Source organism: Dipodomys merriami, unplaced genomic scaffold (assembly GCF_024711535.1).
Source record: "Dipodomys merriami isolate MVZ:Mamm:240054 unplaced genomic scaffold, mDipMer1.0.p SCAF_44, whole genome shotgun sequence".
Classification (NCBI taxonomy): Eukaryota; Metazoa; Chordata; class Mammalia; order Rodentia; family Heteromyidae; genus Dipodomys; species Dipodomys merriami.
In genome coordinates, this window is record NW_027206002.1 from 3231337 (window position 1) to 3259333 (window position 27997).

Consider the following 27997-nt stretch of genomic DNA (forward strand, 5'->3'; position numbering starts at 1 on the left):
TTTGGTTTCTACAGTTTGCCTAGCTGTCCAACAATCACACACAAAACTTCTTAAGTCCCAAATCTGACGATAAAAAAAGAATATTCACTTAAGGATTTAAGTAGCCAAGATTTCTTTTTTACTTGGAAAAAAAAAATCACTTCAGAGTTAACCTCCATGTACAAAAGACAAGATCAATCAATCACATTTATCATTGGACACAAAGGATTTACCAAAGGCCTTTAAAAATAGTAACTAATGTCAAAAAGGAAAATTAATTTTAACTTCATTTCATTCATTATCAAGATCATACTTGCTTAACAAGGTAATTATACTATTAATACAAAACATACAGTATTTACACTTAACTGTACAAAATAATTTAATGTTTACAAAAATATTAGAATGCATAATTGACTGACACAGTCTTAAAGTAATTTCTTCTAGAGAAGTATATAGTAAGACCACCAATTTCCATTTCATTTCTTTTTTAATAAGTCAAAGAAAGGGTGCTGCAAGGCTTCATCCAAGGTAATTCTTTTGGTTGGTTCATATTCCAACATTCTTCGAACCAGGTCAAATAATTTCTCGTGTTCTTCATCATGACAGAGCATAAACTCCTGGGTGAAGAGGAGAATGCTTTGTTAAACAAGATACTGCTGATAGTGAAGCCATTATTGTTCTTAATTTTTTTTGGGGGGGTGGGGGCCAGTCCTGGGGCTTGGACTCAGGGCCTAGGCACTGTCCCTGAGCAAAATTCTTTTGCTCAAGCCTAGCACTTTACTACAGCATCTCTTCTTGGCCTTTTCTGTTTATGTGGAACTGAGAAATTGAACCCAGGGCTTCATACATGCTAGGTAGGCACTCTACCACTCAACCACATCCCAGCCCTGTTCTTAATTTTCAATTTTGTTATTCTTTACCTTTAATGGTTTGCAGCGCCTCCTAACGTATCTCCCAGCAGAACTGTGCTCATCCCAATCAAGCTGGTTATGGTGAAAATACTTGCGTTTTCTACAAGGAGAAAAAAAAAGTCTGGATTAGTAAATCCTAACTCCTCAGAGAGATCTAGAGGATTACAGTTTGAGATCAGTCAAAAATCTGAGACTCCCATCTTCAAAATAAACAGCAAAAAACTAGGCTGGAGGCAAAAAAAATAACTGCTGCTGGCAACAAAAAAACCAATCCCTTATTGCTGCATGGCACAAAGCAGGAAATAGGTAAGGACGAGATTATGTCCATTACAATCCACATTCACCCAGAACCTTATTTGGACAAGGTTAAGATGAATTCATATTGAGTTAGGTTTGGCCCTAACTCCAGCACAACCAGCTTTCTGAGGACGATGACAGGGAAATTTTGACACAGGGACAAAAACACATGAGGGAGAAGGCCGTGTGAAGACAGAGACCTCTGTCTTCATCTCCAAGATGGTCAGAAACCACCAAAGATGAGAGGTAGCAAGGAACAATTTCTCCTAAGCCTTTCCATCTGAGCCTTCAAAGAGAACATGGCCTTGTTTGGACTTTTTGGACTTCCAGCCTATGTAACTCGGACAGAACTCTTCTCTATTGTTGTTGAAGCCAAAATGATAAACAAAAGACAAGCAAACAAATAAACCCCAGAGACTCCTGGACCTATTCCTGTAAATTTTGATTCCATTCTATCTGGAGTGAAGCTGGAAGTCTTGCATGGCAGTACTGGAGTTTGAACTCAGGGCCGAGTGCTTGGTAGGCGAAGACTCTTGCCCTTTTTGCTTTTCAAATAGAATCCTCATGTTTATGGCTAGGCTGGCGTGGATTATAAATCCTCCCATTTTTGCTTTACTTTCAGCTGAGATGACAAACGAGCACCTTGGCTCAACTTTTTATTGGTTTAGATTGGGTATTGTGAACTTTTTGCTTAGGTTGGTCTTGAACCACAATCCTCCTGGATCTCTGCCTCTCAAGTAGCTGAAAGGTTTAAGCCACAGTGCCCTGGCTTGGACAGTAAGCAAGGTGACTCATGTGGGTGGAGCTGGACATAAGGACATATAGCTGGGTCAGCAACACTGGTTAATTCCAATTCATGATCCAAAGAATACACTTTTTCAAATTCTATGTACTCTTTTTCCATCAATTTAGGAAAACACATAACTCAAATATAAAAAACCAAAAATAACATTTTTTTCATCGTCATAAAAAATCTTTTTAGGAAGGGGTAAGATGTATTTATAAATTAGTTATCACTAGTATAGACAATTTTTGTTTTTTGTTTTGCAAAATCTAAAGCCCCTGTTGTTACCTGTAGTTTAAAAAGTGGCCACTATCCAAACCCAGCCAAGGTATTTATTTTTGTGCCACTTCTGAGGCTTGAACTCAAGCCTGGGCACTTGAATTTTTTGTTTTGTTTTGTTTGCTCAAGGCTAGTCACAGCTCCACTTCCAGCTTTTTGTGGTTAATCGGAACTAAGAGTCTTACCAACTTTCCTGCTCAGGCTGGCTTCAAACTACAATCCTCAGATGTCAGTCTCCTGAGTAGCTAGGACTACAAGCTTGAGCTACTGTTGCCCAGCCCAACCAAGATATTTAGTCTTGAAACATACCTTGTTTTCTGAATCATGTGCGTTGGTATGGGTCCCAAAATCCGTTCCATCATTGCCAGATGTTCTTTACTGTCATGAGTCTAAAAAATTAAAAAAAAAAAAATTCAGTACTTTCCATTTCCCTGCACACATTAAAAAAGTGAACACAAGAATATTATGCTGTTACACTGTTTGTACAAACTTCTTTGTACAACTACTTAAAGATAATAAAAAGTGTAAAAAAAAGATTATGCTGATATGAAAGGACTCATCTAGTCATACTACACAATTCACACTAAACAATTCTTCAAAGATTAAATAAATACTCAGTGTGCTGTGTTGTCTAGTCTGAGATGGATTAGTGAAGTCCGAGCAGCATCTATACAACTTATTTTTGCCAGTCCTGGGGCTTGAACTCAGGGCCTGGGACTTATTATCCCTAAGCTTCTTTCTTTTTTTTTTTTGTCGGTCGTGGGGCTTGAACTCTGGGCCTGGGCGCTGTCCCTCAGCTCTCCAACTCAAGGCGAGCGCTCTACCACTTGAGCTACAGCGCCACTTCCGGTTTTCTGGTGGTTTATTGGAGATAGGAGTCTCACGGTCTTTCCTGCCCGGGCTGGCTTTGAACCGCGATCCTCAGATCTCAGCCTCCTGAGTAGCTAGGATGACAGGCGTGAGCCACCAGCGCCCGGCTTCCGTTCAAGGCTAGCACTCTACCACCAGAGCCATAGCACTACTTCCAGCCTTTACTGTTTATATGTTACTGAGGAAATGAACTCAGGGCTTCATGCATGTTAGGCAAGCACTCTACCACTAAGTCACATTCCCAACCCCATTAATATGATTTAATGGAAAACTGAACAGCTGCTTTCATTTTTATTTCTTGAACTGTTTTAAGGAATGACCTCGGAAGTCCACTTATTTACAATTAATACCAGATAGTAAAAAGTCTCATTAATTCTCACAAAAGGTTAAGATACTAGCTCAAAGTCAAGAGTTCATAAGTGAGGAAAGCTGAGCAGTAAACTCCAAAGCTCATATTCTAATAACTACACAGTAACACACACTGGCTAGAGTAGAAGACAACATACGGCTAAGAATGCCATACTTCTGGAGCAGAGCCAGCAAATGTCCTCTAAATGGCCGGATAGTTAAAGCATTTTAAGCAGAGCTACTCAAATGATTTCTATCCAGTCTCTTAAAAAACAAAAACAGAAGCCGGGCGCTGGTGGCTCACGCCTGTAATCCTAGCTACTCAGGAGGCTGAGATCTGAGGATCGCGGTTCAAAGCCAGCCCGGGCAGGAGAGACTGTGAGACTCCTATCTCCAATAAACCACCAGAAAACTGGAAGTGGCGCTGTAGCTCAAGTGGTAGAGTGCTAGCCTTGAGCTGAAGAGCTGAGGGACAGCGCCCAGGCCCAGAGTTCAAGCCCCACGACCGACAAAAAAAAAAAAAAAAACAAAAACAGAAACCAGGCACTGGTGGCTCACGCCTGTAATCCTAGCTACTCAGGAGGCTGAGATCTGAGGATCACAATTCAAAGCTAGCTCGGGCAGAAAAGTCTATGAGACTCGTATCTCCAATAAACCACTAGAAAACTGAAGTGACGCTGTGGCTTAAGCAGTAGATGGCTTGCCTTGAGTTGAAGAGCTGAGGGATAGCGCCCAAACCCAGAGTTCAAGCACCATGACCGACAAAAAAAAAAAAAACAGAACAGGCCATCAGGCATGTTTTTTTGAAGTCATAACTGAGTGCAAATCCTTGTCCAGAGAGAATCAGTAGTACTTTTTACATCTATCAAATATACAATGCTTTCAAAACATTAATGGTTTATCATTAACTTCACCATTTTTGTTTTTGTTTTGGGAGACAGAATCTTACTACATAGTCCACCAACTTGTGATCCTTCTGCCTCAACCTCTCAAATGATGATGGGATTACAGGTCTGTATTGCCATACCTGGCTAGCTTTACTTCTCAAGTTTCTGAAGTCTACAACTTTTTATTCACAGTATAGAATTAAAATCCTACCCTTAAACTGCTATAATTTCAAGCCAACACAAAAGATCAGGCTGGGATCTTCACAACTCTCTCAAACAAAGCAAAACTGAACACTGGGGTACCACATGAAAACACCATTCTCTTTTTTCAATGCACTACCTAAGGCTTTCAAGACTTTTCAAATCCAGATATAGGTGAAACTTCGTGGGAGGGGGTGTTGGCTACTTTTTGTTTTGCCAAATAATTTTAGTGTCTTTTCCTAAATGGAAAAATATTTTTAAAAGCAGTGATAATCAATTTCAAAAGTATAAAATGGCAACACTACAAAATAAATTCTAGCCAGTATGTATTTTGAAAGCACTAACTTTGTGGATAAAAAACAAGTATCTTTCAAAGGTACACAAGTTACATTGCCATAAATACTCTAACACCAAACTTCCCTGACTACATCTCTGCTCCTCTACATTTCTACTATTCCTTCTTCCTGATACACTTTAGACACCCCAGTTTTATGACCAGCTGTATAGAAATTCCCTATGTAATAATACTCAGTGATTTCTCCTGTAAGGAAACAATTACCAACCTCCTCTGGGTGCTCCTAACAACTTGCTACATTGTTCCATTACAACAAACACAACCTTTACAGTGTAACCAGTTTTCAAGTCTTTTGGAGGACTTCCAGGTACTATTGGTAACAACTTCCAACCTAGAAATGCTTAAGCATCACAGATAGTGAATTTTTAAAGAGTGAAATAAACTTGTTGCTTCTGAATTCTTCTACAAAAAGAAATGATTCAACATTACAAATGCTGAATTAAAACCTGCTACAGTAAAACTACTGATTTATGAAGGTCTATAATAAAGAGAGGGACATGCATGAACCACCATCATACAAAATGAGCTGTGTCTATTTATTAACAGTAGAATTTCATTGAACTGTGGTTCCAGAGTAGGATGACCATTTTGGGATATGTGTAAATTTTAACCTCACGCATAGTGATGGACTCTAAAACACAAACTTGCCTTTAAACATTTAAAATTACAAATTATTACATGAAATGGCTTAGATACGTACCTGAAAGACTGTGAACCCAAGGTAATATTCAATAAGAATGCAACCAATGCTCCAAACATCGCAAGGCTGAGACCAACCTAAAGCTGTTCAATAACAAATATTAAACACATTAATGATATTGCAACTTTTAAAATACTAACATATAAAACCTTCCTTCCAGCTTTTTTGGTAGTTAACTGAAGACATGAACTCACAGACTTTTCTGCACAGGCTGGCTTCAACCTATGATCCTCAGATCTTAGCCTCCTGAGTAGCTAAGATTACAGGCATGGGTCTCCATTGGCTGGCTAAGGTTCACATATTTGTCTCAACTGTTCAGCAAGACCTTATAGTCCATATGCTCTTATCAGGACAGTATTTTTTAACTTGAAGTGGGACACCTTATATAAAAAGTAAAAGGGTGACAATATTTTCCAGTATAATCTCTAAACTGCTGTCATGATGGGGAGCACTGCTACTGAAACCTGTGCTCATGATTGGTCTATGGACAAATACATGTTACTAGCACAAATATAGGTTTGTAATTATCCTCAAAATGTAATTACTTAGTCTTTATCAACTATAACCAGCTTAATGGGTAAATTTATTTCTCACATTAAAATAAATAGAAAAACTGTAATAGGAACTATCAACAATTTGACCTCCAGGCAAAAATGAACAGACAAAATTTAAGTTCATAGAGTGGGAGCTACATTGTACACACAATCTTTTACGTATGTTGATTCAGGCCTGTACATTCAGCCTGCTCCCAGTTCAAAAGGTAGAGGCTACAATGAATTCCAGGACAACCCAGGCTACATAGCAAGATCCTGTCTCAAAAACAAAAACAAGACAAAAATATGTGACATACTAAAAAAATACAGAAGACAGAAAAAAACTTCCAATGGCAATACTTTTCAGGAAAGAACAAAACACCTAACGTTCTTAAACCCATACTCAATTGGAAGAGAAGAGTAAACTATACAGATATTTAGTCTTTAAAAATTAAATAGTTGGGCTGGGAAGGTGGTTCAGTGGTAGGGTGCTTGCCTTGTATGCATGAGGCCCTGGGTTTGATTCCTCAGCCGGAAGTGGCTCTGGCTCAAGTGGTAGAGCGCTAGCCTTGAGCTGAAGGACAGCAGCCAGGCCTAGTTCAAAACACACACACACACACACACACACACACACACACACACACACACACACACACACACACACACACACACACACACACACACACACACACACACACACACGGTAGAGTTGGGCTGGGAAGGTGGTTCAGTGGTAGGGTGCTTGCCTTGCATGCATGAGGCCCTGGGTTTGATTCCTCAGCCGGAAGTGGCTCTGGCTCAAGTGGTAGAGCGCTAGCCTTGAGCTGAAGGACAGCAGCCAGGCCTAGTTCAACACACACACACACACACACACACACACACACACACACACACACACACACACACACACACACACACACGGTAGAGCGCTAGCCTTGAGCTGAAGGACAGCAGCCAGGCCTAGTTCAATCCCATGAAACACACACACACACACACACACACACACACACACACACACACACACACACACACACACACACACACACACACACACACACACACACACACACACACACACACACACACACACACACACACACACACAGTTCAGCAGCCAGGCCTAGTTCAATCCCATGAAACACACACACACACACACACACACACACACACACACACACACACACACACACACACACACACACACACACACACACACACACACACACACACACACACACACACACACACACACACACACACACACACACACACACACACACACACACACAGTTGAGCCAGGCTGTAATCCTAGCTATTCAGGAAGCTGAGATCTAAGGATCATGGTTTGAAGTCAGCCCAGGCAGGAAAGTCTGTTAAGACTCTTATCTCCAATTAACAACCAGAAAAGTGGAAGTGGTACTGTGGCTCACTAAGTGGTAGAGTACTAGCCTTGAGCAAAAAAGCTGAAGGACAGCACCCAGGCCCTGACTTCAAGCCCCACAACCAACTTTCACTAGCCTTGAGCAAAAAAAGCTCAGGGACAGAGAGTCTAGGCCCAGAGTTCAAACCTCAAGACTGACATAAATAATAGTAAAATAATAAAGGGCATACTTGAAAATATTAAGTGACTTTTAGAAACATTACTGAAGTTAAAGAATATAATCAGAAGCTTCATTAAATACTTCTGACTGGATGATTCACTATGTTCAGTTCAGAATGGGCCTCAAAGTAGCAATCCTCCTTACTCTGCCTCCCAAAGATTACAGGCATATGACACACACACACACACAAACTTCATTGACTTCTATGACGCCCCTCATTTGAACACAGTGAATACTATTGGAATATATAAATAACCGAGCTTTGGCTCAGACAAGTTTCCTTCTTTAACCCATCTCCTATGCCAGCTTTTCTTCAGGTGATTGAAACATCTATAGCATATTATCCTCCAAGTGAAAATCACCTCTATTATCTAGAATTCCACATCCATATTTCCTGCCATTTTACCTATTCAATCCCAACATCCAAGGCAACTGCCTGCCCTCTACTTTAGTACCTCATTACATATTTTTCCCTCATCTACTTCTGCCTTCATCTTCAGGAAGGCTCTGTAAACACACTCTTCTCATCTCATGGCCAGATTCCTTTTCCTCAAGGCCAATGATTCTAAATTTCAGATTTATTCAAACTCTACCTTGCCTGGTCACATTTAAAACTTTCAATACACCTGATCTGAAATACTGCCACTGTCTTTGACAAACTCTAACCCTTAGCCTTTATCTACTCCCAATTGGTCATCCTTAGCACTTTACCAGAACCATGCTTTAGTGTCAGCATATCAGAACCTGCTTTATGATCATGATTAACTTGTTCAAAACTCACCACCATTTGGAGTATCTTTCAAAAGTAGTATCACATTTCTATCACATAGAAAAGTTTTTATAAGCAATGTCACACATTTTTGGATAAAATTATGTTCCCATGTCCCATCCCTACCCTAATAAAATCTCTTTAATCACAATACAAGGAAATCTGGTGTTTACTGACCCAAAATGACCTCTGGAGCTCTGTAGTGCCGGGTAGACACCAAAGTACTGTGGTGTTCATCATCATACGTCGCACTTCCAAAGTCCACAACCTTGATATCTGTGTTCTTCAGGGTTCGTTCATCACGTTTCTAGAAACAAGTACAATGAAACTCAATAAAGACAGAAATATTTTATACTACTCAAAAGACTTACACATGAATTATCTTTTTTTGTTTTGGTGCTAGGGACAAAAACCAAGGCCTAATGAATGAGATGCAAACACTCCACCACTGGGCTATACCTGCAGCCCCAAAAGTACCACTTTGTCAAATAAGTTCATAAGAAAGAAGAGTACATGTGCTCTACCATTCAACTATCAAGGCAGTCCTACTCTATTTATGATTACCTAACAGGACATAGTGAGACTCAGAAGTGAACTTCCTCATTTAAGGATCATGAAGTTAAAGACCAAACCACCCAAACTAAAAGTCTGTAACTTACCATTTTAGAATTATATTTGACCACATAGTCAGATTTCACAAACAGTATATTTTCAGGTTTCAGATCTGTATGGGTTAATTTATTATGATGCAAAACTACAAAGAAAAAAGACATCATTAGCTTCACTTAGAAACATACTGGTATTGGGAGGGGGAAGAGTATAGATAATGGTGAACATACTGGTCAAAGGAGGTTTACAAGATTTTCTGGTAGTTGAAAGTGTATCAAGTATACTTACAATTTATTGACTGGCAGATCTGATAAGCCATCTGCCTGATGTGATCAATTTGAAAGGGCAGAAAGCTGTTTTCTTTAATGAAATCATAGGTACTAAGTCCCAGCAGTTCAAACACAATACAAACATGACCATGATGATCAAACCACTCTAGCATCTGGACACATCGGCTGGAATAGAGCAAAATGATAATTCAGTTTGAAGAATTATTTATTTTGTAGTAGGATGGTTCCTGGTTTAAATTTATACTTACAAGACACTATTGGGATCAGTACTATTTAAATGTTCCAATACTTGGATTTCTGAACGAGCTGCTTCACGATAACGGCCTACATTTTTTACAATTTTCACTGCCACATGTAAGCCATCCCTTAAAAACAAGATGAACAGTAGGTTAAAATCATGTATCTCCTTTTTTTGTTAGTCATGGGGCTTGAACTCTGGGTTTTGGCGCTGTCCCTGCGCTCTGCAGCTCAAGGTGAGCGCTCTACTGCTTGAGCCACAGCGCCACTTCCGGTTTTCTAGTACTTTATTAGAGATAAGAATCTCACCGATTTTCCTGCCCAGGCTGGCTTTGAACCTCGATCCTCAGATCTCAGCCTCCTGAGTAGCTAGGATTACAGGCGTGAACCACCGGCACCCAGCAAATCATGTATCTTCTAAAGCACAGTTATTTTTCTTTTTTGAAAAAGGTCTTGCTAGATATCCATGGCTGGCCTTGAACTTAGCCAAAGCTGACCTCAAATTGCCTCTGCCTCCTAAATACTGAGATTAAAGACCTGCACCACATGCACAGGTAAAAATCTTGTAACTGCCCTTTTTTCTAGGCTGTTTTTCTAAAATCACTTTTTAGAGCATATTACACACTAGGTCCCATCTAACATCTTCTTAAAACATTCTGAGAAAATGTAATTTATATAAAGGATCAATCCCCTCCCCCCCCTTTTTTTTCTGCCAGTCCTAGGGCTTGGACTCAGAGCCTGAGCTCTGTCCCTGAGCCTCTCTGTGCTCAAGACTAGTGTTCTACCACTTGAGCCACAGCACCACTTCCAGCCTTTTCTGTTTATGTGGTACTGCCAAATTGAACCCAGGGCTACATGTATGTTAGGCAAGGACTCTACCACTAAGCCACATTCCCAGCCCAATTTCCTTAATTTTTACAAATGTTAATGTTCCTAAAATTTTACAAACTTCCTACAACAAAAGTAAAACTGTAAAATGTAAGATAGACATCCGTGGCTGGGGACTACACATGTGTGGGCTATAACATCTGGTATATAAATGTTTTGGATAACAATCTCCCTCTGATGTTCAGTACACATCTTAAAAGGATTGCTATAAAAGAGAAGCTGAGCCAGGTGTTGGTGGCTCATGCCTATAATCCTAGCTACTCAGGAGGCTGAAATCTGAGGACTGAGGTTCAAAGCCAGCTGCGGCAGAGAAGTCCATGATATTCACCTCCAATTAACCATAGAAAAAGCCAAAAGTTGCACTGTGGCTCATGGCTTAAGTGGTGGGGTGCTGGCCTTGAGCAAAAAGGAGCTCAGGGACAGTGGCCAGGCCCAGAATTTGAGCCTCAGGATGGGAGAAAAAAAAAAACCCCAACAACACAGACGTTGAAGATGCAGCTTAGTAGAGTGCCTATTTTTTAATATTGGGTTAAATTTCCAATACCACAAAGAAAAAAGATTTTTATTAAAAATTATTTTTAGGGCTGGGCACCAGTGACTCACACCTGTAATCCTAGCTACTCAGGAGGCTGGGATCTGAGGATTGTGGTTTAAAGCCAGCCTGGCGGGAAAGTCCCTGAGACTCTTAGCTCCAATAAACCACTAGAAAACCGGAAGTGGTGCTGTGGCTTAAAGTAGTAAAATGCTAGCCTTGAGTTAAAGAACTCAGAGACAGTGCCAGGGCCTTGACAAAATGTGTTTGTGTGTGTGTGTGTGTGTAAATATATAAAATTTTAGGGTTGTAGGTATAGCTAGCTCAGTGATAAGGGTACCTTCTAGGCAAGCACCACTCCTTGAGCTCAAACCTTAGTATTTGGGGGTGGGGGGAGCCATATCAAACTACAGGAAGGGATAGTGGCTCAAGCCAGTAATTCTGTAATCCTAGCCTACTTCAGAGACAAAGATCAGGGAATCACAATTTGGTTCAAAGCAAAGTTCTCAAGATTCCATCTAAACCAATGGCTGAGTGCAGTGGTGTACACCTGTTAACCCTAGTGAGGAAATACAATGGTATTTCCAGTAATGCAGGAAATCACAAGTAGGAGAATTCTACTTGAGTATAAAGTGAAACCCTACCTTAAAAATAACCAATGCAGAACAGGGCTAGAGGCATGGTAGCACGGCTCAAGTAATAGAGTACCTGCCTAGCAAGCTCTCGAGACCCTAGGTCAGTCCCGTTACCACAAAAACTTGCGGTACTTGCCCAAGCTGAAACAAAACTCTTACAACCCAAATTTTTAAATAATATAGCCAAAAAGTTGTCTCAGTATTTCTATCTATAAAAATGTGAAAACAGGAACAGACATTGCTGTATATATATTGAGGTATTTATTTATGGATAGCTGTACAAAGCCCAACCATCTCAGTAAGATACTTCAAAAAACTTTTCAGAGCTGGGTGGTAGTGGCTCATGTCCATAATATCCTAGCTACTTAAGGAGACTGAGACCCAGAGGATCACTGTTCAAAGCCAGCCTGAGCAGAACAAAACAACTTTTCATGTCTGTAAATACAGTTCTACTTTTATCAATACTATTCATTGGGATACTTTTATTAAATAGTGACTAAAATCTCAGAAAAGTTTAGAAGTAGGTTAATAAGGACAACTGGTGAAACCTCAATGAGAACTATGTATTCAAGTTTGATGTTAAAATTTGAAAATATAATGTATTTAAGAATGAAGCAAATATAGTCAAATGCTAATGTTTAAGGAATCTAGTCAGTATATTTGGGAATTCTTTCAACCATTTTATCAACTTTTTTGTAAGTCTAAAAACATTTCAACATATTATAAAATTCAATCATTTTTGCATTTTTTGAGTGATAATAAAGATGCTTTATTTTTAAACTCTTGCTTTCAATAAGCTGGAAATCATTCTGATCACCTTAATTTATGATACATTCAGATACCATTTAGCAAAGTGCAGTTTCACTATATTCTCTTAAGAGGTTCCTTACAAAAGATGGAACACTGGGAGGAAGGTAAAATAAGGCAGCAGGTCAATCACAAACAGGTTAGCATGCTTCATTTAAAGAATTTGGAGGAAGTGGCGTTGTGGTTCAAGAGATATAGTGCTCGCCTTGAGCTGAAGAACAGCACCCAAGCCCAGAGTTCAAGCCCCAAGACTGACCAAAAAAAAAAAAAAAAGAATTTGGACTGGAATACCCAGTGCAGTGCTCTTTCAAACAAGGAAACTTTGTTGTTTTTCCCTGGGTTCAGTTGCTGGGATTCCCTTCTTTCGCTTTGTGTGATTTCTTCTGGACATCTAGAGTCGAGATGCTAGGCAAATGTGTCTATCACTAAGCTACATTCCCAGCCCTTCCAAGTTAAAATGACTCTAGTACCGTAGTTTTACATGACATCATACCTTACACATTTCAAAAATGCCAGTAATTAACCATAATTAGAAAACAAATAATTTGAATCTTATTCTTTAGGCCTTTAAAGTAATACAGTTTAGAAAGCTAGCTTTAATATGGGTACTTTATTAGGTTAGTCTAATTTGCTTTATTGTAACCCCATAATAACGAATTCTCTTACAGAGGGCCAAAAGCCCAAGTTGTGGGACTCTTTACTTGAAGGAGTTCATCTACTGAATGAACTCTATTTGGTAGAATGTGTTAGCATTTAAAAAATCACATCTAAGCCAGGCTCCAAGTGGCTCACGCCTGTAATCCTAGCTACTGAAGCTGACATCTGAGGATCACGGCTCAAAGCCAGTCTGGACAGGAAAGTCCCTGAGCCTCTTATCTCCAGAAAACCGGAAGGGGCACTGTGGAGAGCACATGCCTTGAGCTAAAGAGCTGAGAGACAACATCCAGGCTCAGAGTTCAAGCCCCACCACTGACCAAAAAAATAAAAATAATAAAATAAAAAATCACATCTAGTTCAAGGTCGTTGTCATCCTCTACCCTGCCCCCCTGTCCTGGAGCTTGAACTTAGGGGCCTGGGCACTGTCCCAAGCTCTTTTTGCTCAAGACTGACCACTTGAGCCAGTGTGCCACTTGCAGCTTTTTGTAATTGGAGATAAGCGTCTCACAAAATTTCATGCCTTATAAACTTTCATGCTTGGGCTGGCTTTGAACTATGATCGATCCTAAGATCTCAACCTCCTGAGTAGTTAGCTCAGATTACAGGTATGAGCCACCAGCACCTGGCAAGTTCAAGGTATTTTGTTAGATATTTTCTGGAAAAACATATAGCCAAATATAACTTCATTTCAATTATGAGACCTTCCCCATCAAAAATGACCAGAATGTTCATAAAAGGAAATAGCAATAAACTTACATGGCATGATCAATGCACTCTACAACTTTGCCAAAGGCCCCTTCACCCAAAGTGTCCACGATTTCATCTAAGTAAGGGAGAGAAAAAGAGGTATAAGTACCTAAGCACAAATTATCTAGTTACTCAAACAATGAATGCTTGTGGAATATTTTCAAATGATCTCTATCAAAGCATAACTAAGGTTTCAGCACTCAAATTATGTTATTTCAGCTGCTACAAAAACAATTAGATACAGCTATCTGTCTTGCTCTAATCTCAAATTCCACTGATTATCTTGCAACTTTAGAGTAGATATATTTAAATTATACAGAAAAGAAGAAATACAAAAGAACAAATAAACCCACAAAAAACAAAACAAACAAGCAATGAAGAGTTCTTTAGCCCCCCGCTGACAAACTATTCTTAAAAAGATTATTCTGTCTGCAAAGTTTAAAAAGTGTTGAAAAATATTCTATACATCTTGCTCTTAGAACGTCTCCACTTTGACAGATCAGGTGACCCTCCTCATCATCCTCTATACTCCTGGATCTTTTCCTTCGGTGGCTCTTCTGGAACCGGCAAGTGGGCAGCACCAAGATCGTCCAGCCAATCAATATATCAGAGTGAATTCAGGGCAGAATACGCAATTCATTCAGCGGGGAGATATTCAGGCATTCAGATAAGCACCAGGCCACGAACAGTTGGCAGGAGCAATTTCAAATTCAGTCCCCAGAAATTCACAGGGCACAGTTTATGTTACAGAAGAAAAACATGGCAAGGAACAGATTTTCAGATAAGATACTTAAAGTGGCAATAGAAAAAACATCACAATTGTCTCTTTAAAATATTGATTTAATTGAAGTCTGAAATTTAAAGAATGCAATGTCATGATTTACTAATCTCTTGCTCTATCATATGCTGTGAGATGAAATGTCTAGTTTGTAAAAAAATGTTTAAAACGTCATACTTAGTTGAAATTGTCCTTACTTAGCAACATTTAAATATACATATGATTATAGTAAAAGGGGGAAATAAAGGCTAGCTCATTTCAGTGTTCAATCTAATATTATTTGTACTGAAGGAAACTCAGGGTGGAAAACTAAAAAGTGTACAGATTAAACAAGTGAACATGTCAGAGTTACAGCAGAAAAAAAAAGCTGACTTTTAAAATACATTTTCCATTTAATACCCATCTTCACAATGTCAACCGACTTAGATGCAGAAGATGAGCTATGGGCCTTTGTGGCACTGATACACAATAGTGCAACTTTTCTCTATTTGGTTCCAAATATCAGTAAAGAGGTTTCTTTCAAAGTAAAAAAAAAAATATATTTAAGTTGAAAGAAATTTGGATGCTTCATTTTTATTTAAATGGTATACTATACAAACACAAAAATAAGATACTTTTACTATTAAAAATCAACAAACTCATGACTTAATTTGCAGAATATGAGTAAATGTGGGCAAATAAAAGCTAGCTAATATACAGATCGGCTATGAGAATGTACAGTATCCTTTAAGGATTCAAGTACATACATAAATTTTAATATATCCAAATAATATTTTACATATAAAGAACTTTTAGAAATTTATCAGCTCCTTAAGAGTTTTTATATACAAATAAGAATCCACTCAAAATAAAAACAAAATCAATCATACCGAATGTGACTGATGACTTGAACAGTGTCTATTACGCTTCCTTTTAGGACTGCTTCTCCTGCTTCGGACCGAAGATTTACTGCAGTGAATTCGGTAAGTGCTTTCAATGTCTCTATGATAATGTCTAGGAACATATCCTTCACAGTAGTCATTTCTGTATTCATCAACGTATCTCCGATCCCGGTAATCTCTCTCATTCAAAGACCTTGCTTCTAAATAATGACTGCAAACACATTAAAGGATTTCAAATTATTCTCTTTACTCTGGAATTAAGTGCTTCAAAATAAAGACACTCAAGAATTCTTGGTTTAATCAGCTAACTCAATAAAAGAAAAATTCAAATTGAGTTAAAATGTAGACCTATGCAAAGCTTAAGAAATAAATTTTAACCAACAAGCAAATGGGTTCGTTCTTCTCTATTATAAAAATGCTGTCAAGTATATCACATCAAGGAATAAAATTTAAGTCATATTGTTTAGTGTTTACTTGAGTAAATGTTCCTTTACCTTCTAGAAAAAGACCAAAAAATACCACTAAAGTGCTCTTCTGAAATTCAATCTTATGATATGTACCTTTTAAAACTTAGTTTCCTTTTCCTCACTCAAAACCAACACAGGGGAGGCAAAACAGGATTCCTTTCTCTTTTAATGTACGTGCATTTAGGTATTACTGGCACACACAGAGAATTCTTTCATAGAAGGTGTCTTACAGATAGGAGCCTTTCTAGCCCTTTCACTTGACGAATGACAAAACTAAAATCCCTAAAACAACATGCCATGGTTGTAAAAGCACATCCATGCAAAAACTGAGGCATTTTTGAACTGCTATTATACATTACCTTTTCTGTCTCCTCTCCTCTTTGTATTTCTAAGATGTTACTCCTACAGTAGACAATATAGTTTTTGAGAACTGCCTAGTGTGGTGAAGACATCTTAAATATATCTCCCACAAATGAGAAAGGGATCCTGAAACTGCTTACCCAGATTACCAAAGTCCCACCACTTTTTTCCTCTACATATCTAACTTCCTGTCATTTCTGCTTGAGAAATACAATAGAAAAGATCATTATCTAATGCTTAGATCTACAGATCCCTTGAGATCTGATGCAAGTTGTGGACGTCCTCTTCCCAAAAAATATATTTGGCAAGGAATTTCATAGAGACATAGAACTTAGAAAATCAATGGATTCCAGTTAAGTAGCCTTGATCTGATGGAAAAAGTGGCCCAGTTCCCCTCCCCCTCTCTACCTGGGATGAGTGTCCTCTTCAACAGAGTGCGAAGCTTCAAGAGGGATGCACATGGAGCACTGAGGGAGAGAGGGGACACCTGCCCAGTCAGACAACAAATGAACTAAAATAATCCTGACAAGCAATGGAGTGACAGATGTTGCCTTGAACGCCCTTACCAACCCCACTCCATGCCCCAGATATGCTATCATTCGCTCTCCCAGGAGGCTGTTATAGGTAGAAATAAAGGGAACATCTCTAAAACTACTACCTATCAAGGTTGGCATCTAACTCAGGCTGGGGAGATATAAGAACCTTTTCTTATTTTCTATTATATATTTTAAGCTCTAACTAGTAGAAAAACAAGTCAGATTATTTATTAGGGTAAGTTGTGGTCTAAGCCAGTAGTTTTGAAACTGTCAGGAGATCTCCACAAGCTAGAAATTAATACATTCCATAGAGCTTTCTGTTTAATTCTGTATGTAATTTGATCCATAAAAGGTCAAATATCTTTCTATGAAAAAAGTACTTAACACTAATAATCTTTATATGGACTACACCATAACATTGGAGTTTGTGATAATACAAAAGAAATACAGTAACGAAACATAGTGATTATACCACCATCGGATAAACTAAACTACTAAGAACCCTTTCAATCTACAATGCCAAGGTTTAAAGATTTGATAAAGACCATAGAAGTAAACAAGTAGAAAAAAATGGACTGATTTAACTTTCAAAATTATTCACTAAATGACCTGTAAATATTTTATTGTGGTCTTTCAAAAAGAGCCAAAACTACGGGACGCTGGTGGCTCATGCCCTGTAATCCTAGCTACTCAGGAGGCTGAAATCTGAGGATCATGGTTCAAAGCCAGCCTGGGCAGGAAAGTCCATGAGACTCATGTCCAATAAACCACCAGGAAACCAGAAGTGATGCTGTAGGCTCAAGTGGTAGAGAACTAGCCTTGAGCTAAAGAGCTGAGGGACAACCCCCAGGCCCAGAGTTCAAGCCCCACAACTGACACCAAAAAAAAAAAAAAAAAAAAAAAGAGCCAAAGCTGATGAGAGTATGGGCCTTGGTTTTAATATCTACACAGATCCTGTAGGAGACAAAATTATGTTAGGCAGAATCCATGCCAACAAATAATAATTTGATACTACTCACATAAAAATAAGGCCTAACAATATGGGAAATGTTCAAAGGCTACACGAGTGTTCAGAGTCAGAATAGGCGAAGAACTCAATCTTGAAATGGCTAGGAAAGCACTCATGACAAAGATAGAAATAGAGGTATACTAAAAGGAGGCCAAGCAGTGGATAAAGTACTAGGCAGAAAGAAATTTCAGAGGATAAAAACTGCCATCTATCTCACATTTACATAGTACCTTCAGCCACAACTACTTAAAGAAGAATCTGTCTACATGTTACTCAGGATATAGTAAGTAGACAATTCCAGCAAGCGTAATTTTCACCTAGGAAAATACAGACCAATTTCTCTCATTAAGAATAAATCATTAAAAGCCCTGTAGATGTGTCTAACTAACAACTATTTCTCAAAGGATGGTCTGTTTAGTAACAATATTAAACATAAATCTTTTATTTTTTTTTAAATTTTATTTTATTTTATTTGTGAACATACTGTACAGAGGGGTTACAATTACATGGGCAGGATAATGCGTACATTTCTTACCAAGCATTGCATAAATCTTTTATTAAAAATGATGTAAGGCCTCTGGTTATACTCACTAAATTTAAAGCTGATCATCTGAATTTTAAACATACCTCAAAAAGTCATTCCTATTCCCATAGTTTTGAGAATCTTGTTTAACATTTGATACCTGACATTTAAGAAAGACTTATTTAAGGGTTTTGACAATATATAAAAATGTTCTTTACTGCTAACACTCATGCATCATCTCAGTATACTGTGCCTAATGATTAATGAAAGGACCAATCAGAAAAAGATGACAGTTAAAATAATTACACATAGAAAAAGTATATAAGTCAGTAAAAAGTTCATCTGGTCCATAAATATGTTACAGTAAACAAAATTTATCAATTTTAAAATTCAAACACTTTTAAAATTCTTGACCTTTAAAATGGCCAAGAATGGTGACAGCATGAAAGAATACATTGTCTATAATTTGGCATTAGCTTTCCAAGAGAAAAAAAAAAGTAAAAGTGTATCAAGAATCTTTTAAGAGTTCATACGCTTTAACCTGAAAATGCCTCTTCTCAGAGTCTACTTTCAGGAAACAGACAAAAGATCTGTATGTTCACAGATATTTTAAGAACAAAATAATTTACACGAAATAGTGGTACATGTCAATTGTACTACAGCTGCCTGCCTTATTTTTTTCTGCATTTTTAGTTTTGTTTATAAAATCCTTCAAAAAACTGTCAAAATATTCTAGGTTATTGTGAACAATTACTATCAAAGCTATCTGGTGTCATTGTCAAAGAAAGATTAACACATTGGCTTGACATATTAATATGTTTATGCAATTAGCTATGAATATGTACTAGCTGTCATCCCTCAAATCACTTCCTTTCTACATGTATAATGTTTAATAACCTATAAACAGTACTATGTTTCAGGCTTCATGAGACTTGTTTTATACTTATTAGTAATGAAGTTCAGATGTTATTTTTTATAGTATAATGGATATTAATTAGCTCTGGTCATTGAAATCCTGAAATAAACTTTCTCCTTTCCCTTACGTTTAATAAAATATGTTAAATCAGCTCAGCCTACAAATCACTTGATTATTTGGCAGAGCAAACCTGTATAGCACAATAAAGTATAGCATACTGTTTTTAAAAGAACTCCAGTTAGCTAATTTAGAAATCAATCTAATAAACAGTCCCAATGGAACATCTGCACAAAGGAGAAAAAAACAACAAAACAAAACAAAAATGAGAAAGGGAAATCAATGGAAATCAATGGAAGATAGAAACTCTTACTTAACCTGTGATCTTTAAGATTTCCTTATTACTGTATACAAAGTATTCCTCCAGTAAGAAGAAACAGGACACATGCTACTTGTCAACACCTTTTTCTAAATTACTAGCAATTGCCTGTATAAAGGAGTAATTCTTAAAGCTAAAAATAGTCCAGACATTTTTTTTAGATTTCTAAAACTTCCCAGTTATATTCTATAAATATAACCTGTAGAACATAAATGACTTATCTCAATGTACTTAACAGTCTTGAAGAGTATGTACTTTTTCCCCCACCTGGATTAACCCCATCTCATTTGCAAAAACAATGAGCACCTCAACATAAATGTCTCTTACTTCTAAGTTAAAGACACTCACTGAATATTACACATCACGATTGCTGAACATTTATGTTACTGAATATATTTTTCTGCCTGGGTTTTTCATTGTTTTTGATATTTTGGTGATGCTGGGTTACATTCAGAGCCTCACACATGCTAGGCAAGTGCTCTATGAGCAATGTTATACCCTACCCTTGAATATGCGTTTCATGCACTTACTAACCAACTGTCCCCAGTACTCCCAGACAGCTTCAGACATGACAACAAGAACTTTATTTGGCCTTAGCCAGCACTTGTAAAAACTCTTCTACCACAGGCACTAAAAACTTTTTGAATACTTGTTTCCTATATGCTAAAATAACATGACAGATGAAAGCTATGTAAGCAAAATGACAAATTATTAAAACTTTTAGGGCTAAAATGCTTAAGAATAATTTACCAATCGGTGTCTTTAAACTGATGATATGGTTTACAGTGCCTGTTCTCCTGTGTACTGCTGTGAGATCTCCTCTTCCGTTTGTGACTTCCACTGTAGCTTTCATGTCCCCAGCTTTCTCTGCTATCCCAATCAGGGCAGTGAGTTCGTTTGGAATGCCGCATCTGTTAACCACAAGGGAAAAAAAGAGCTGTAAAGGCTAAAGATGGTTGATTATATGTATTAAACATTATGTAAACATCCAGCACATGAATTCATATGGGCTCACAAAGTACGAAGCACTATCCTACTCGTCTGTCAAACAACTGAGTAGCACAAACCTAGTATTAAATGTTGGATTTAACATTATGAGACTTTCATACATTTTCTTTCAATTCTTGTACAACCAGGATAAATTCTCATGTTGGTGCCTATCAAAGTAACATTCATTAGCCTGTTTCTTAAAAGTTTTTTAAAATGCCAGGTGTGTGTAGCTCACGCCTGTATTTCTAGCTACTCCGGAGGCTGAGAGCTGAGGATCATGGTTCAAAGCCAGCCTGGGCAGGAAAGTTTGTGAAACTCTCACATTCAATTATAAACAACAGAAAACCAGAAGTGGCACTGTGGATCAAGTGGTAGAGCGCTCTCCTTAAGCTATAGAGATGAGGGACAGTGCCAAGGACCAGAGTTCAAGCCCACAGCCAACCCCTCCCCCAAAATAAACCCACAAAAAACAGTATTATAATTTTTTCTGTTACCTATTATTTATCTGCATTTCCTAGTTACTGGTATTCTATTAAAATGTTAATAATGGGCTGGGAAGTTGGCTCAGTGGTAGAGTGCTTGCCTCAAATGCATGAGGCCCTGGGTTTGATTCCTCAGTACCACATAAGCAGGAAAAAGCAGCCAAGTGACGCTGTGGCTCAAGTGGCAGGGCACTAGCCTTGAGTTGAAGAGCTGAGGGACAGAGCCCAGGCCCAGAGTTCAGGCCCCATGACCGACCAAAAAAAAAAAAAATTAATGTTACAATGTGAGCCGACTTAAAGATAAATATCACAATTGTCCATGCAGCTTTGGCAAAGAATAGCCAAAATAACTAAAGTAAGAGAAATGGTATCTCCAATATGGGAAGTGACTTTGGTTTAAAAGTTATTAATGAGGCTTCTTTTCTCAAACTGTACAGAGTTCCTCTAAATCTTAGAATGAATCCAAGCTTTGAAAGTATCAGAGGAAGTGGATAGGAAATGATACTCAACAGAGAAACTGAAAAGAAACCAAAAGGTGATATTTACTCTCAGAATTTACTTTTGGGGAAGTGGCGCTGTAGCTCAAGTGGTAGAGCCTTGAGCTGAAGAGCTGAGGGATAGTGCCCAGGCCCAGAGTTCAGACCCCAGGACTGACCAAAAAAAAAAAAAGAATTTATTTTTTGGATCATCTTGCAGCAGTGTGTGTGCGCGCGTGTGCACTTGCACAAGAGAAGGGGGGGGAGGGAGGAAAGGGAGGGGAGAAAGGGGAGGGGGAGGGAGAGTCCCTGTCCCCTGGGGCTTTAACTCAGGGCCTGGACATTGTCCTTGAGCTCTTGAGTTCAAGGCTAGCACTCTACCACTTGAGCCACAGCTCCATTTCCAACTTTTTTTTTTGGTGGTTAACTGACAGTCTCAAAGAGTCTTTCCTGTCTGGACTGGCTTCGAACCTCAATCCTCAGATCTCATCCACCTGAGTAGCTAGAATTACAGGCATGAGCCACCAACATGGCCCCAGGGCAATTACTCTTAAAAGTAAAATCTCACGGAGGCATGTCAGTGACACCAGAGCATAATGGTGACAATTTCCAGGCTCCATCTACAACCTCCATCTGCAGCCTGGGTTCCTTCCAGGCTTATTACTCAAACAATTAACTCCCCACTTTAATACTTTTCCCAAACAGTTAAACTTCTAACAAGGAAGTCCAAACTCTGCTAAGAGTTTAAATGGCAAAAAGCATTTCACAACTCAGAGAAAAAGCTGGAACAGATTAAAATGGATCAAAACCAATCTAGTTAGCCTCAGTTACTGAGAAAGAAGCAAACAAATCAAGTAAAAACTTAAATGATTTCAACTGGATGAAAGCCTTTGAATGGAAGCAGCTTCAATTCTCTTGGGAAGTTTTCCTTAAGAGACACATAATGACTTAAATTCTATGTCCATCAGGCAACCTGTTAATGTGGCCTGTCTTGTCCTTGACTTTAAAAAAGAAAAAGCACTGACTAAACAAAAGTCATTATCCTTTTAAGCTTCTCATTGAAACACAGGGCACATTCAAGTGTGATCTAGTTATAGTCACTTGACTATGACAAAGGAACATTACAAATTACTTACAACAAAAGCAAAAAATTTTTTCTTCAAAAAAGCCTACAGAATTTCTATCAGTGAAATCCTTCCCAATCCTTCACTTATCAAAAGTGTAACTCAGCCTGAGTAAGTTTTCAGTTCTGGGGACTGGATGTAGGAGCTCTATTACTGGACTACATCCACATTCCTCCATGCACTCACTGTTAAAATAACTACAAGCAAAATTACAGCTTCCAATGATGACTAAGGGTAATTACTATAGCCACCCATTAGACAGGTTTTACAAGATATCTGTGATTGCTTTGTTTTTTTTTACTCTTCTATCGCTCTTACAAGGTAAAATTCTCAAATTATCAGTTATTAATAAGCAAACATTAAAATAAAGAAGTTTGTTGTGAGAGCTCAAAATTATTATTTCTCTCATCTGGTTCATTATTTGCAATTTAACTCAGTTGGTGGTCCCAGTGTTCATGTCCTTCCCTCAAACCATCCTGGCTCCCAGCAATGTTCAGAAACATTTTCATAGGAGGCAAAGAGCAGATTCCCAGATCCAATTTTGAAAAGGCTCCTTCATACACAAAGAAAAACTACCTACAATTATTACAATACCTAAAGGTCTTTTTAATCCTACATGTGCTAGGACTACTAGTTATTTTCAATAAAAGCATGAAACACAATGGACATGTGTATATATTTATATATCCGTGTTAGAAATCGGTTTCTTAATCTAAAAAGAGGTCTAAAAAGAGACCTCATGAAGAGAGCAAACTTGACAACTTTATGATATGCATAGACATGGCTTAAAAAAACATCCCAATACGATAAAAGACGATGGAAGGTTTTTTTTTTTTTTTTTTTTTTGGTCGGTCGTGGGGCTTGAACTCTGGGCCTGGGCGCTGTCCCTCAGCTCTTCGGCTCAAGGCTAGCGCTCTCTACCACTTGAGCCACGGCGCCACTTCCGGTTTTCTGAGTTTTTATTTTATTTTATTGGAGATTAAGGGTCTCACGGGCTTCCCTGCCCGGGCTGGCTTTGGAACCACGATCCTCAGATCTCAGCCTTCTGAGTAAGCTAGGATGACAGGTGTGAGCCACCACCGGCGCCCGGCTGATGGGAAGGTCTCTTCAAGTTTACATTTCAAAAATGAGGAACCGGAAGGCCGTGGGGGTCACCGAAGAAGCACAAGCCACCCGCAGACAGCTTTAACCAAACACCGGGTGACTTGCCAGTTTCGTTTGCAGGGAGGGCCAGCAACCGGGGGGAGGGGGGGGGGAGCCTTCGAAGACACTGCAAAACTAAGAAATACTCCGTTTCTGCAACAATGGTAGAGGGCCCCACCTCTGCGGTAAAATGCACACACACACGTTTAGGGCGAAAACTCCCCCTATTTTTCACCAGGTGGATTCCCCAACACCTGGATTCGCCCCGTTACCACCACCTCCCCCCCTCTCTCCCCCCCCCCCCCCGCCCCGGACACTGGGCCAGGGCTGTTGGCACACACGCTCAGGGACAAGGACAAGACGTTCGACTCAGGTAAGCCTCACAAGTCACAGGCGTCCTGGCCCAGGGGCGCTTGACCCAGGCCAGCCTCGGGAACGCGGGGCCCCGCAGTGGATTCCCGACGGCTTCGGGCCTTCAGGCCGAGCTAATCAAGAGCCGAGCTCGTCAACCGGAAGCGTGAGGCCAAGCCAGGTCTCCCCCCCCTCACCCCCACCCCCGAGCCGCGCCGTTCTTGGGCTCCCACAGCTGGGCCTGCTGCCGAACCGCGCCGCCCGGGAAACTTTAGGGGTCTGAGGCCACCAGCTGGGCAGGACCCCCGCGGGAACCGCCGACCTCAATCCCCGGTGGCCAAAGTCGGAACTCGGGGACGGGCCACTCAGACCTCAAGAAAGCTCGACAGCCGCCCCGTCCGACGCTTCTCCCCGGAAGACTTACCTCCGTAAAAGCAAAAGGCCTTTTGGCCGAGAAATGTCGCCAAACCGCCGTCGCGCCAGTCCAGTCGCTGCGACAAACACCGTACAAAATGGCGGCTGCGCCGTCGCCCTATAACCCCCTAAGGCGGCGTCTAGCTCCACCCACGCCGCGCGAACGCGCCTACGTCACAGAGTCCCGCGCCCACCCACAGCTCGTAGAGGACGTGCTCCTATGACGTGAAGGGGCGCGGCCTGGTTGCTCTGCACTGCGGCTGCGCGGTTCTAGGCCGCACAGGGCCCCGGATAATACATATATATTTTCATATATATTCTTAAATCCAGGGTTGACTGTGGCGCGTATCTGCCTCCTATTCGGGTCGGGGTGCGGAACTCCACAGCCGAGACATCCTGTGACCCATTTTCCTTCATTCTCAAAACGGGACGCCCAGTTGGTGTCAGTATCCTCTCTCCCTAACCTTCCTGGACCTGAGCTTTGAGAGCCCACCAGGCGACCGTCCCCAAAGCCCCCCGTGTCAGATCTAGAGTGTGGGGGGCACCAGGGAACAGGATCTGTGTGGTCAGACCCAACAGTCCCCAAAGCCCCCCTGTCAGATCTAGAGTGGGGGGCGGGGCACAAGGGAACAGGATCTGTGTGGTCAGACCCACTGGGGGCAGCCAGACCAAGGTGGATAAAGAGGATATCACACAGAACAAGCCCGGGAGATGGTCTGTGTCTGAGGCGGTTGATCCTCAATCAGAAGAGTAAAAAACAAAAGGGGAGAGGTGGTCAGAAGCTTCTGACAGGCATTAGCGCTTAGTGTGAGCTCTTGCTTTCCTGCCAGCTGGGTTGCTTTCCATTATTTCTTCTGGTGGGTTAATTTTATCTGTCCAAGACTGATATATCTGGCATCTGGAGCGAATCCAGAAGGGGCTTGATTTAAAAAAAAAAAAAAAAGAAAAGAAAAAGCAATTTTGCAGTTCTGACATTTCCCTATCTCCCTCCCTTTGGTCTAACTACTTAGGGATAGTAAGAATTGACTTTCAAGAATAAATATAAAGGGGGGCACCGGTGGCTCACGCCTGTCATCCTAGCTACTCAGGAGGCTGAGATCTGAGGATTGAGGTTCAAATCCAGCCCCGGCAGGAAAATCCGTGAGACTCTTATTTCCAATAAACCACTAGAAAACCGGATGTGGCGCTGTGGCTCAAGCGCTAGAGCACTCGCCTTGAGCTGAAGAGCTGAGGGACAGCACCCAAGCCCAGAGTTCAAGCCCCACGACCCACCAAAAAAATAAATAAAAAACAAATTTCTGCTCAGCATCGGTGGCTCACACCTGTGATTCTAGGTACTTAGGAGGCTGAGATCTGAGGATGGTGGTTTGACGCCAGTCAAGGCAGGGAAGTCTCCAAGACTCTTACCTCAAATTAATCAGAGAAGAAACCAGATTTGGTGCCATGGCTCAAATTCTTCAGAGCTAGCCTTGAGCAAAATGAGTCCAGCAACAGTGCCCAGGCCCAGCTGTTCAAGCCCCAGGACTTCACCACCACCACCTTAAACAGTGCTTAATCCAGGAGCTTCATCTCTATACAAAAACATGTCCAAGCCCCTGTCAGTTGGGGGCTTGAACTCTGAGCCTGGGTGCTGTCCTTGAGCCCTTCAGCTCAAGGCTAGTGCTCTACCACTTGACCCACAGTGCCACTTCCAGTTTTCTGAATGGTTTATTGGAGAGTCTCGGATGTTCCTGCTTGGCCTGGCTTTGAACCTCAATCCTCAGCCTCCTGAATAGCTAGCTAGGATTACAGGCCTGAGCAACCGGCACCCGGCTCCAAGAAAATCGTAAACCACATTACAACTACCGAAAATATATGCTTTGAATAACAATCAGAAGAATATCTCAACATATATTCTAGAATGTACTCTAGCTATTTAACTACGGACAGAAGACATCTATGAAAGCAGAGTTTAGAGTCAAAATTATTGTATAACTTAAACAAAAATTTATAAATAACATTCACAAAGGTGTAAACAAACCTTTACCCTCACAAAGTAATAACCCCTGTTGTAAGGTATTTATTACTGACACCCAACTGTATTGAATTTGAATTTTAGTTGTCTTTTGCTATCAGTTATTCATTATATGCTACATGCTTTGAAGACAATCTCAAAACATAACATAGACAATCCTAGGAGAGAATTAGTAATAGTTTTGCTCCAGATAGAAATTTTTAAGTACTGGAACCAGAATTCAACCCCAGGCCTTGCTTGTACCAAATAACTTGTGATTCACATGTCCAATAGACTGCTTCAGCTCCTGCACCAAAATACATAGTAACTTACTTTACTTAGTCACTAGAGGAAAATATGCTGAATCCATCTTTTGGGAAAGTCAAAAGGATTTTCTTAAAATACTGGTCTGCAAGCTATATATCAGCCAAGGCTCTCATGATGAAACAATGAGCCAGATTCTCTCAAGCACATCCAGGTCATTCAAGGTCACAATGTCTTGGGCATTGTGAGTCACAATGACACACAGTTACTCAAGCAACCCACATTTCTCCAGCTGTCTTGACACTGATTGTGGAGAAACTCCCTGCCAGTTTTTCAATAACATTTGATTTTATCTTCAAATTCCTGCCTCTAATAAACTCTCTAAGGCCTTTATATCATTTCAATTAACAAAGGCAATTCAACTATGGAAAAGGTAGCTTAGTTCTCTATGTACAATGTTGTATTCCTCAATATCAGGGGAGGGGTGAAACCTTTATCTCAGTTTTTGTTTTGTTTTGTATATTCTTAACCAGCATTCATATTATGAATTTAAAAATTGAGCCTTACAGAAGTATCACTGAGCTTGGAGATGGTGGCTCATGCCTGTAATCCTAGCTATTCAGGAGACTTAAGATCTGAGGATCATGGTTCAAAGACAGCCTGGGCAAGAAAGTCCAGGAGACTCTTATCTCAAAACACTCAGAAAACCCAAAGTGGTCCCATGGCTCAAGTAGTAGAGTGCAAGCCTTGAGCTGAAGAGCTGAGAGACAGAGCCCGGGCCCAGAGTTCAGACCCCACAAGCAAAAAAATAAAAAATAAAGATATGTATGTGTTAAGCTGGGATTGTGCCTTGGCAGTACGGTGTTGCATACCATCCATGAGGCCCTGAGTTTGAGTCCCTAGTACCAAATAAAATTTATATGTGTGTATAGTGAAATGATCAGCACAACCAAGCTACCGTATGAATTATTTTGTGTGTATAGACGTTGATCTCC

General features: G+C 40.0%; 1 protein-coding gene across 5 annotated transcripts; it reads right to left on the reverse strand.

Annotated features, from left to right (window-relative positions):
* Positions 1 to 105: 105 nt before the first annotated feature.
* Positions 106 to 27158, reverse strand: Clk4 (CDC like kinase 4). Of its 5 annotated transcripts, XM_069993801.1 has the most exons (15): positions 24756 to 24839; positions 20516 to 20676; positions 19594 to 19673; positions 19007 to 19065; positions 15567 to 15789; positions 14386 to 14476; positions 13929 to 13995; positions 9665 to 9781; positions 9415 to 9581; positions 9177 to 9271; positions 8695 to 8824; positions 5615 to 5697; positions 2563 to 2642; positions 903 to 993; positions 106 to 599 (listed from the first exon to the last, which is right to left on the reverse strand). In XM_069993801.1, exons 2-15 carry the CDS (start codon positions 20616 to 20618, stop codon positions 459 to 461), a joined length of 1527 nt encoding a protein of 508 aa, XP_069849902.1. In that variant the 5' UTR covers positions 20619 to 20676; positions 24756 to 24839; the 3' UTR covers positions 106 to 458. The 5 variants fall into 5 exon arrangements, with proteins under 5 accessions (XP_069849902.1, XP_069849899.1, XP_069849898.1 ...); XM_069993798.1 differs by lacking the exons at positions 19007 to 19065; positions 19594 to 19673 and adding an exon at positions 16814 to 16872 and having other exon boundaries at positions 24756 to 24837; XM_069993797.1 differs by lacking the exons at positions 19007 to 19065; positions 19594 to 19673; positions 24756 to 24839 and adding an exon at positions 27072 to 27158.
* Positions 27159 to 27997: the final 839 nt, after the last annotated feature.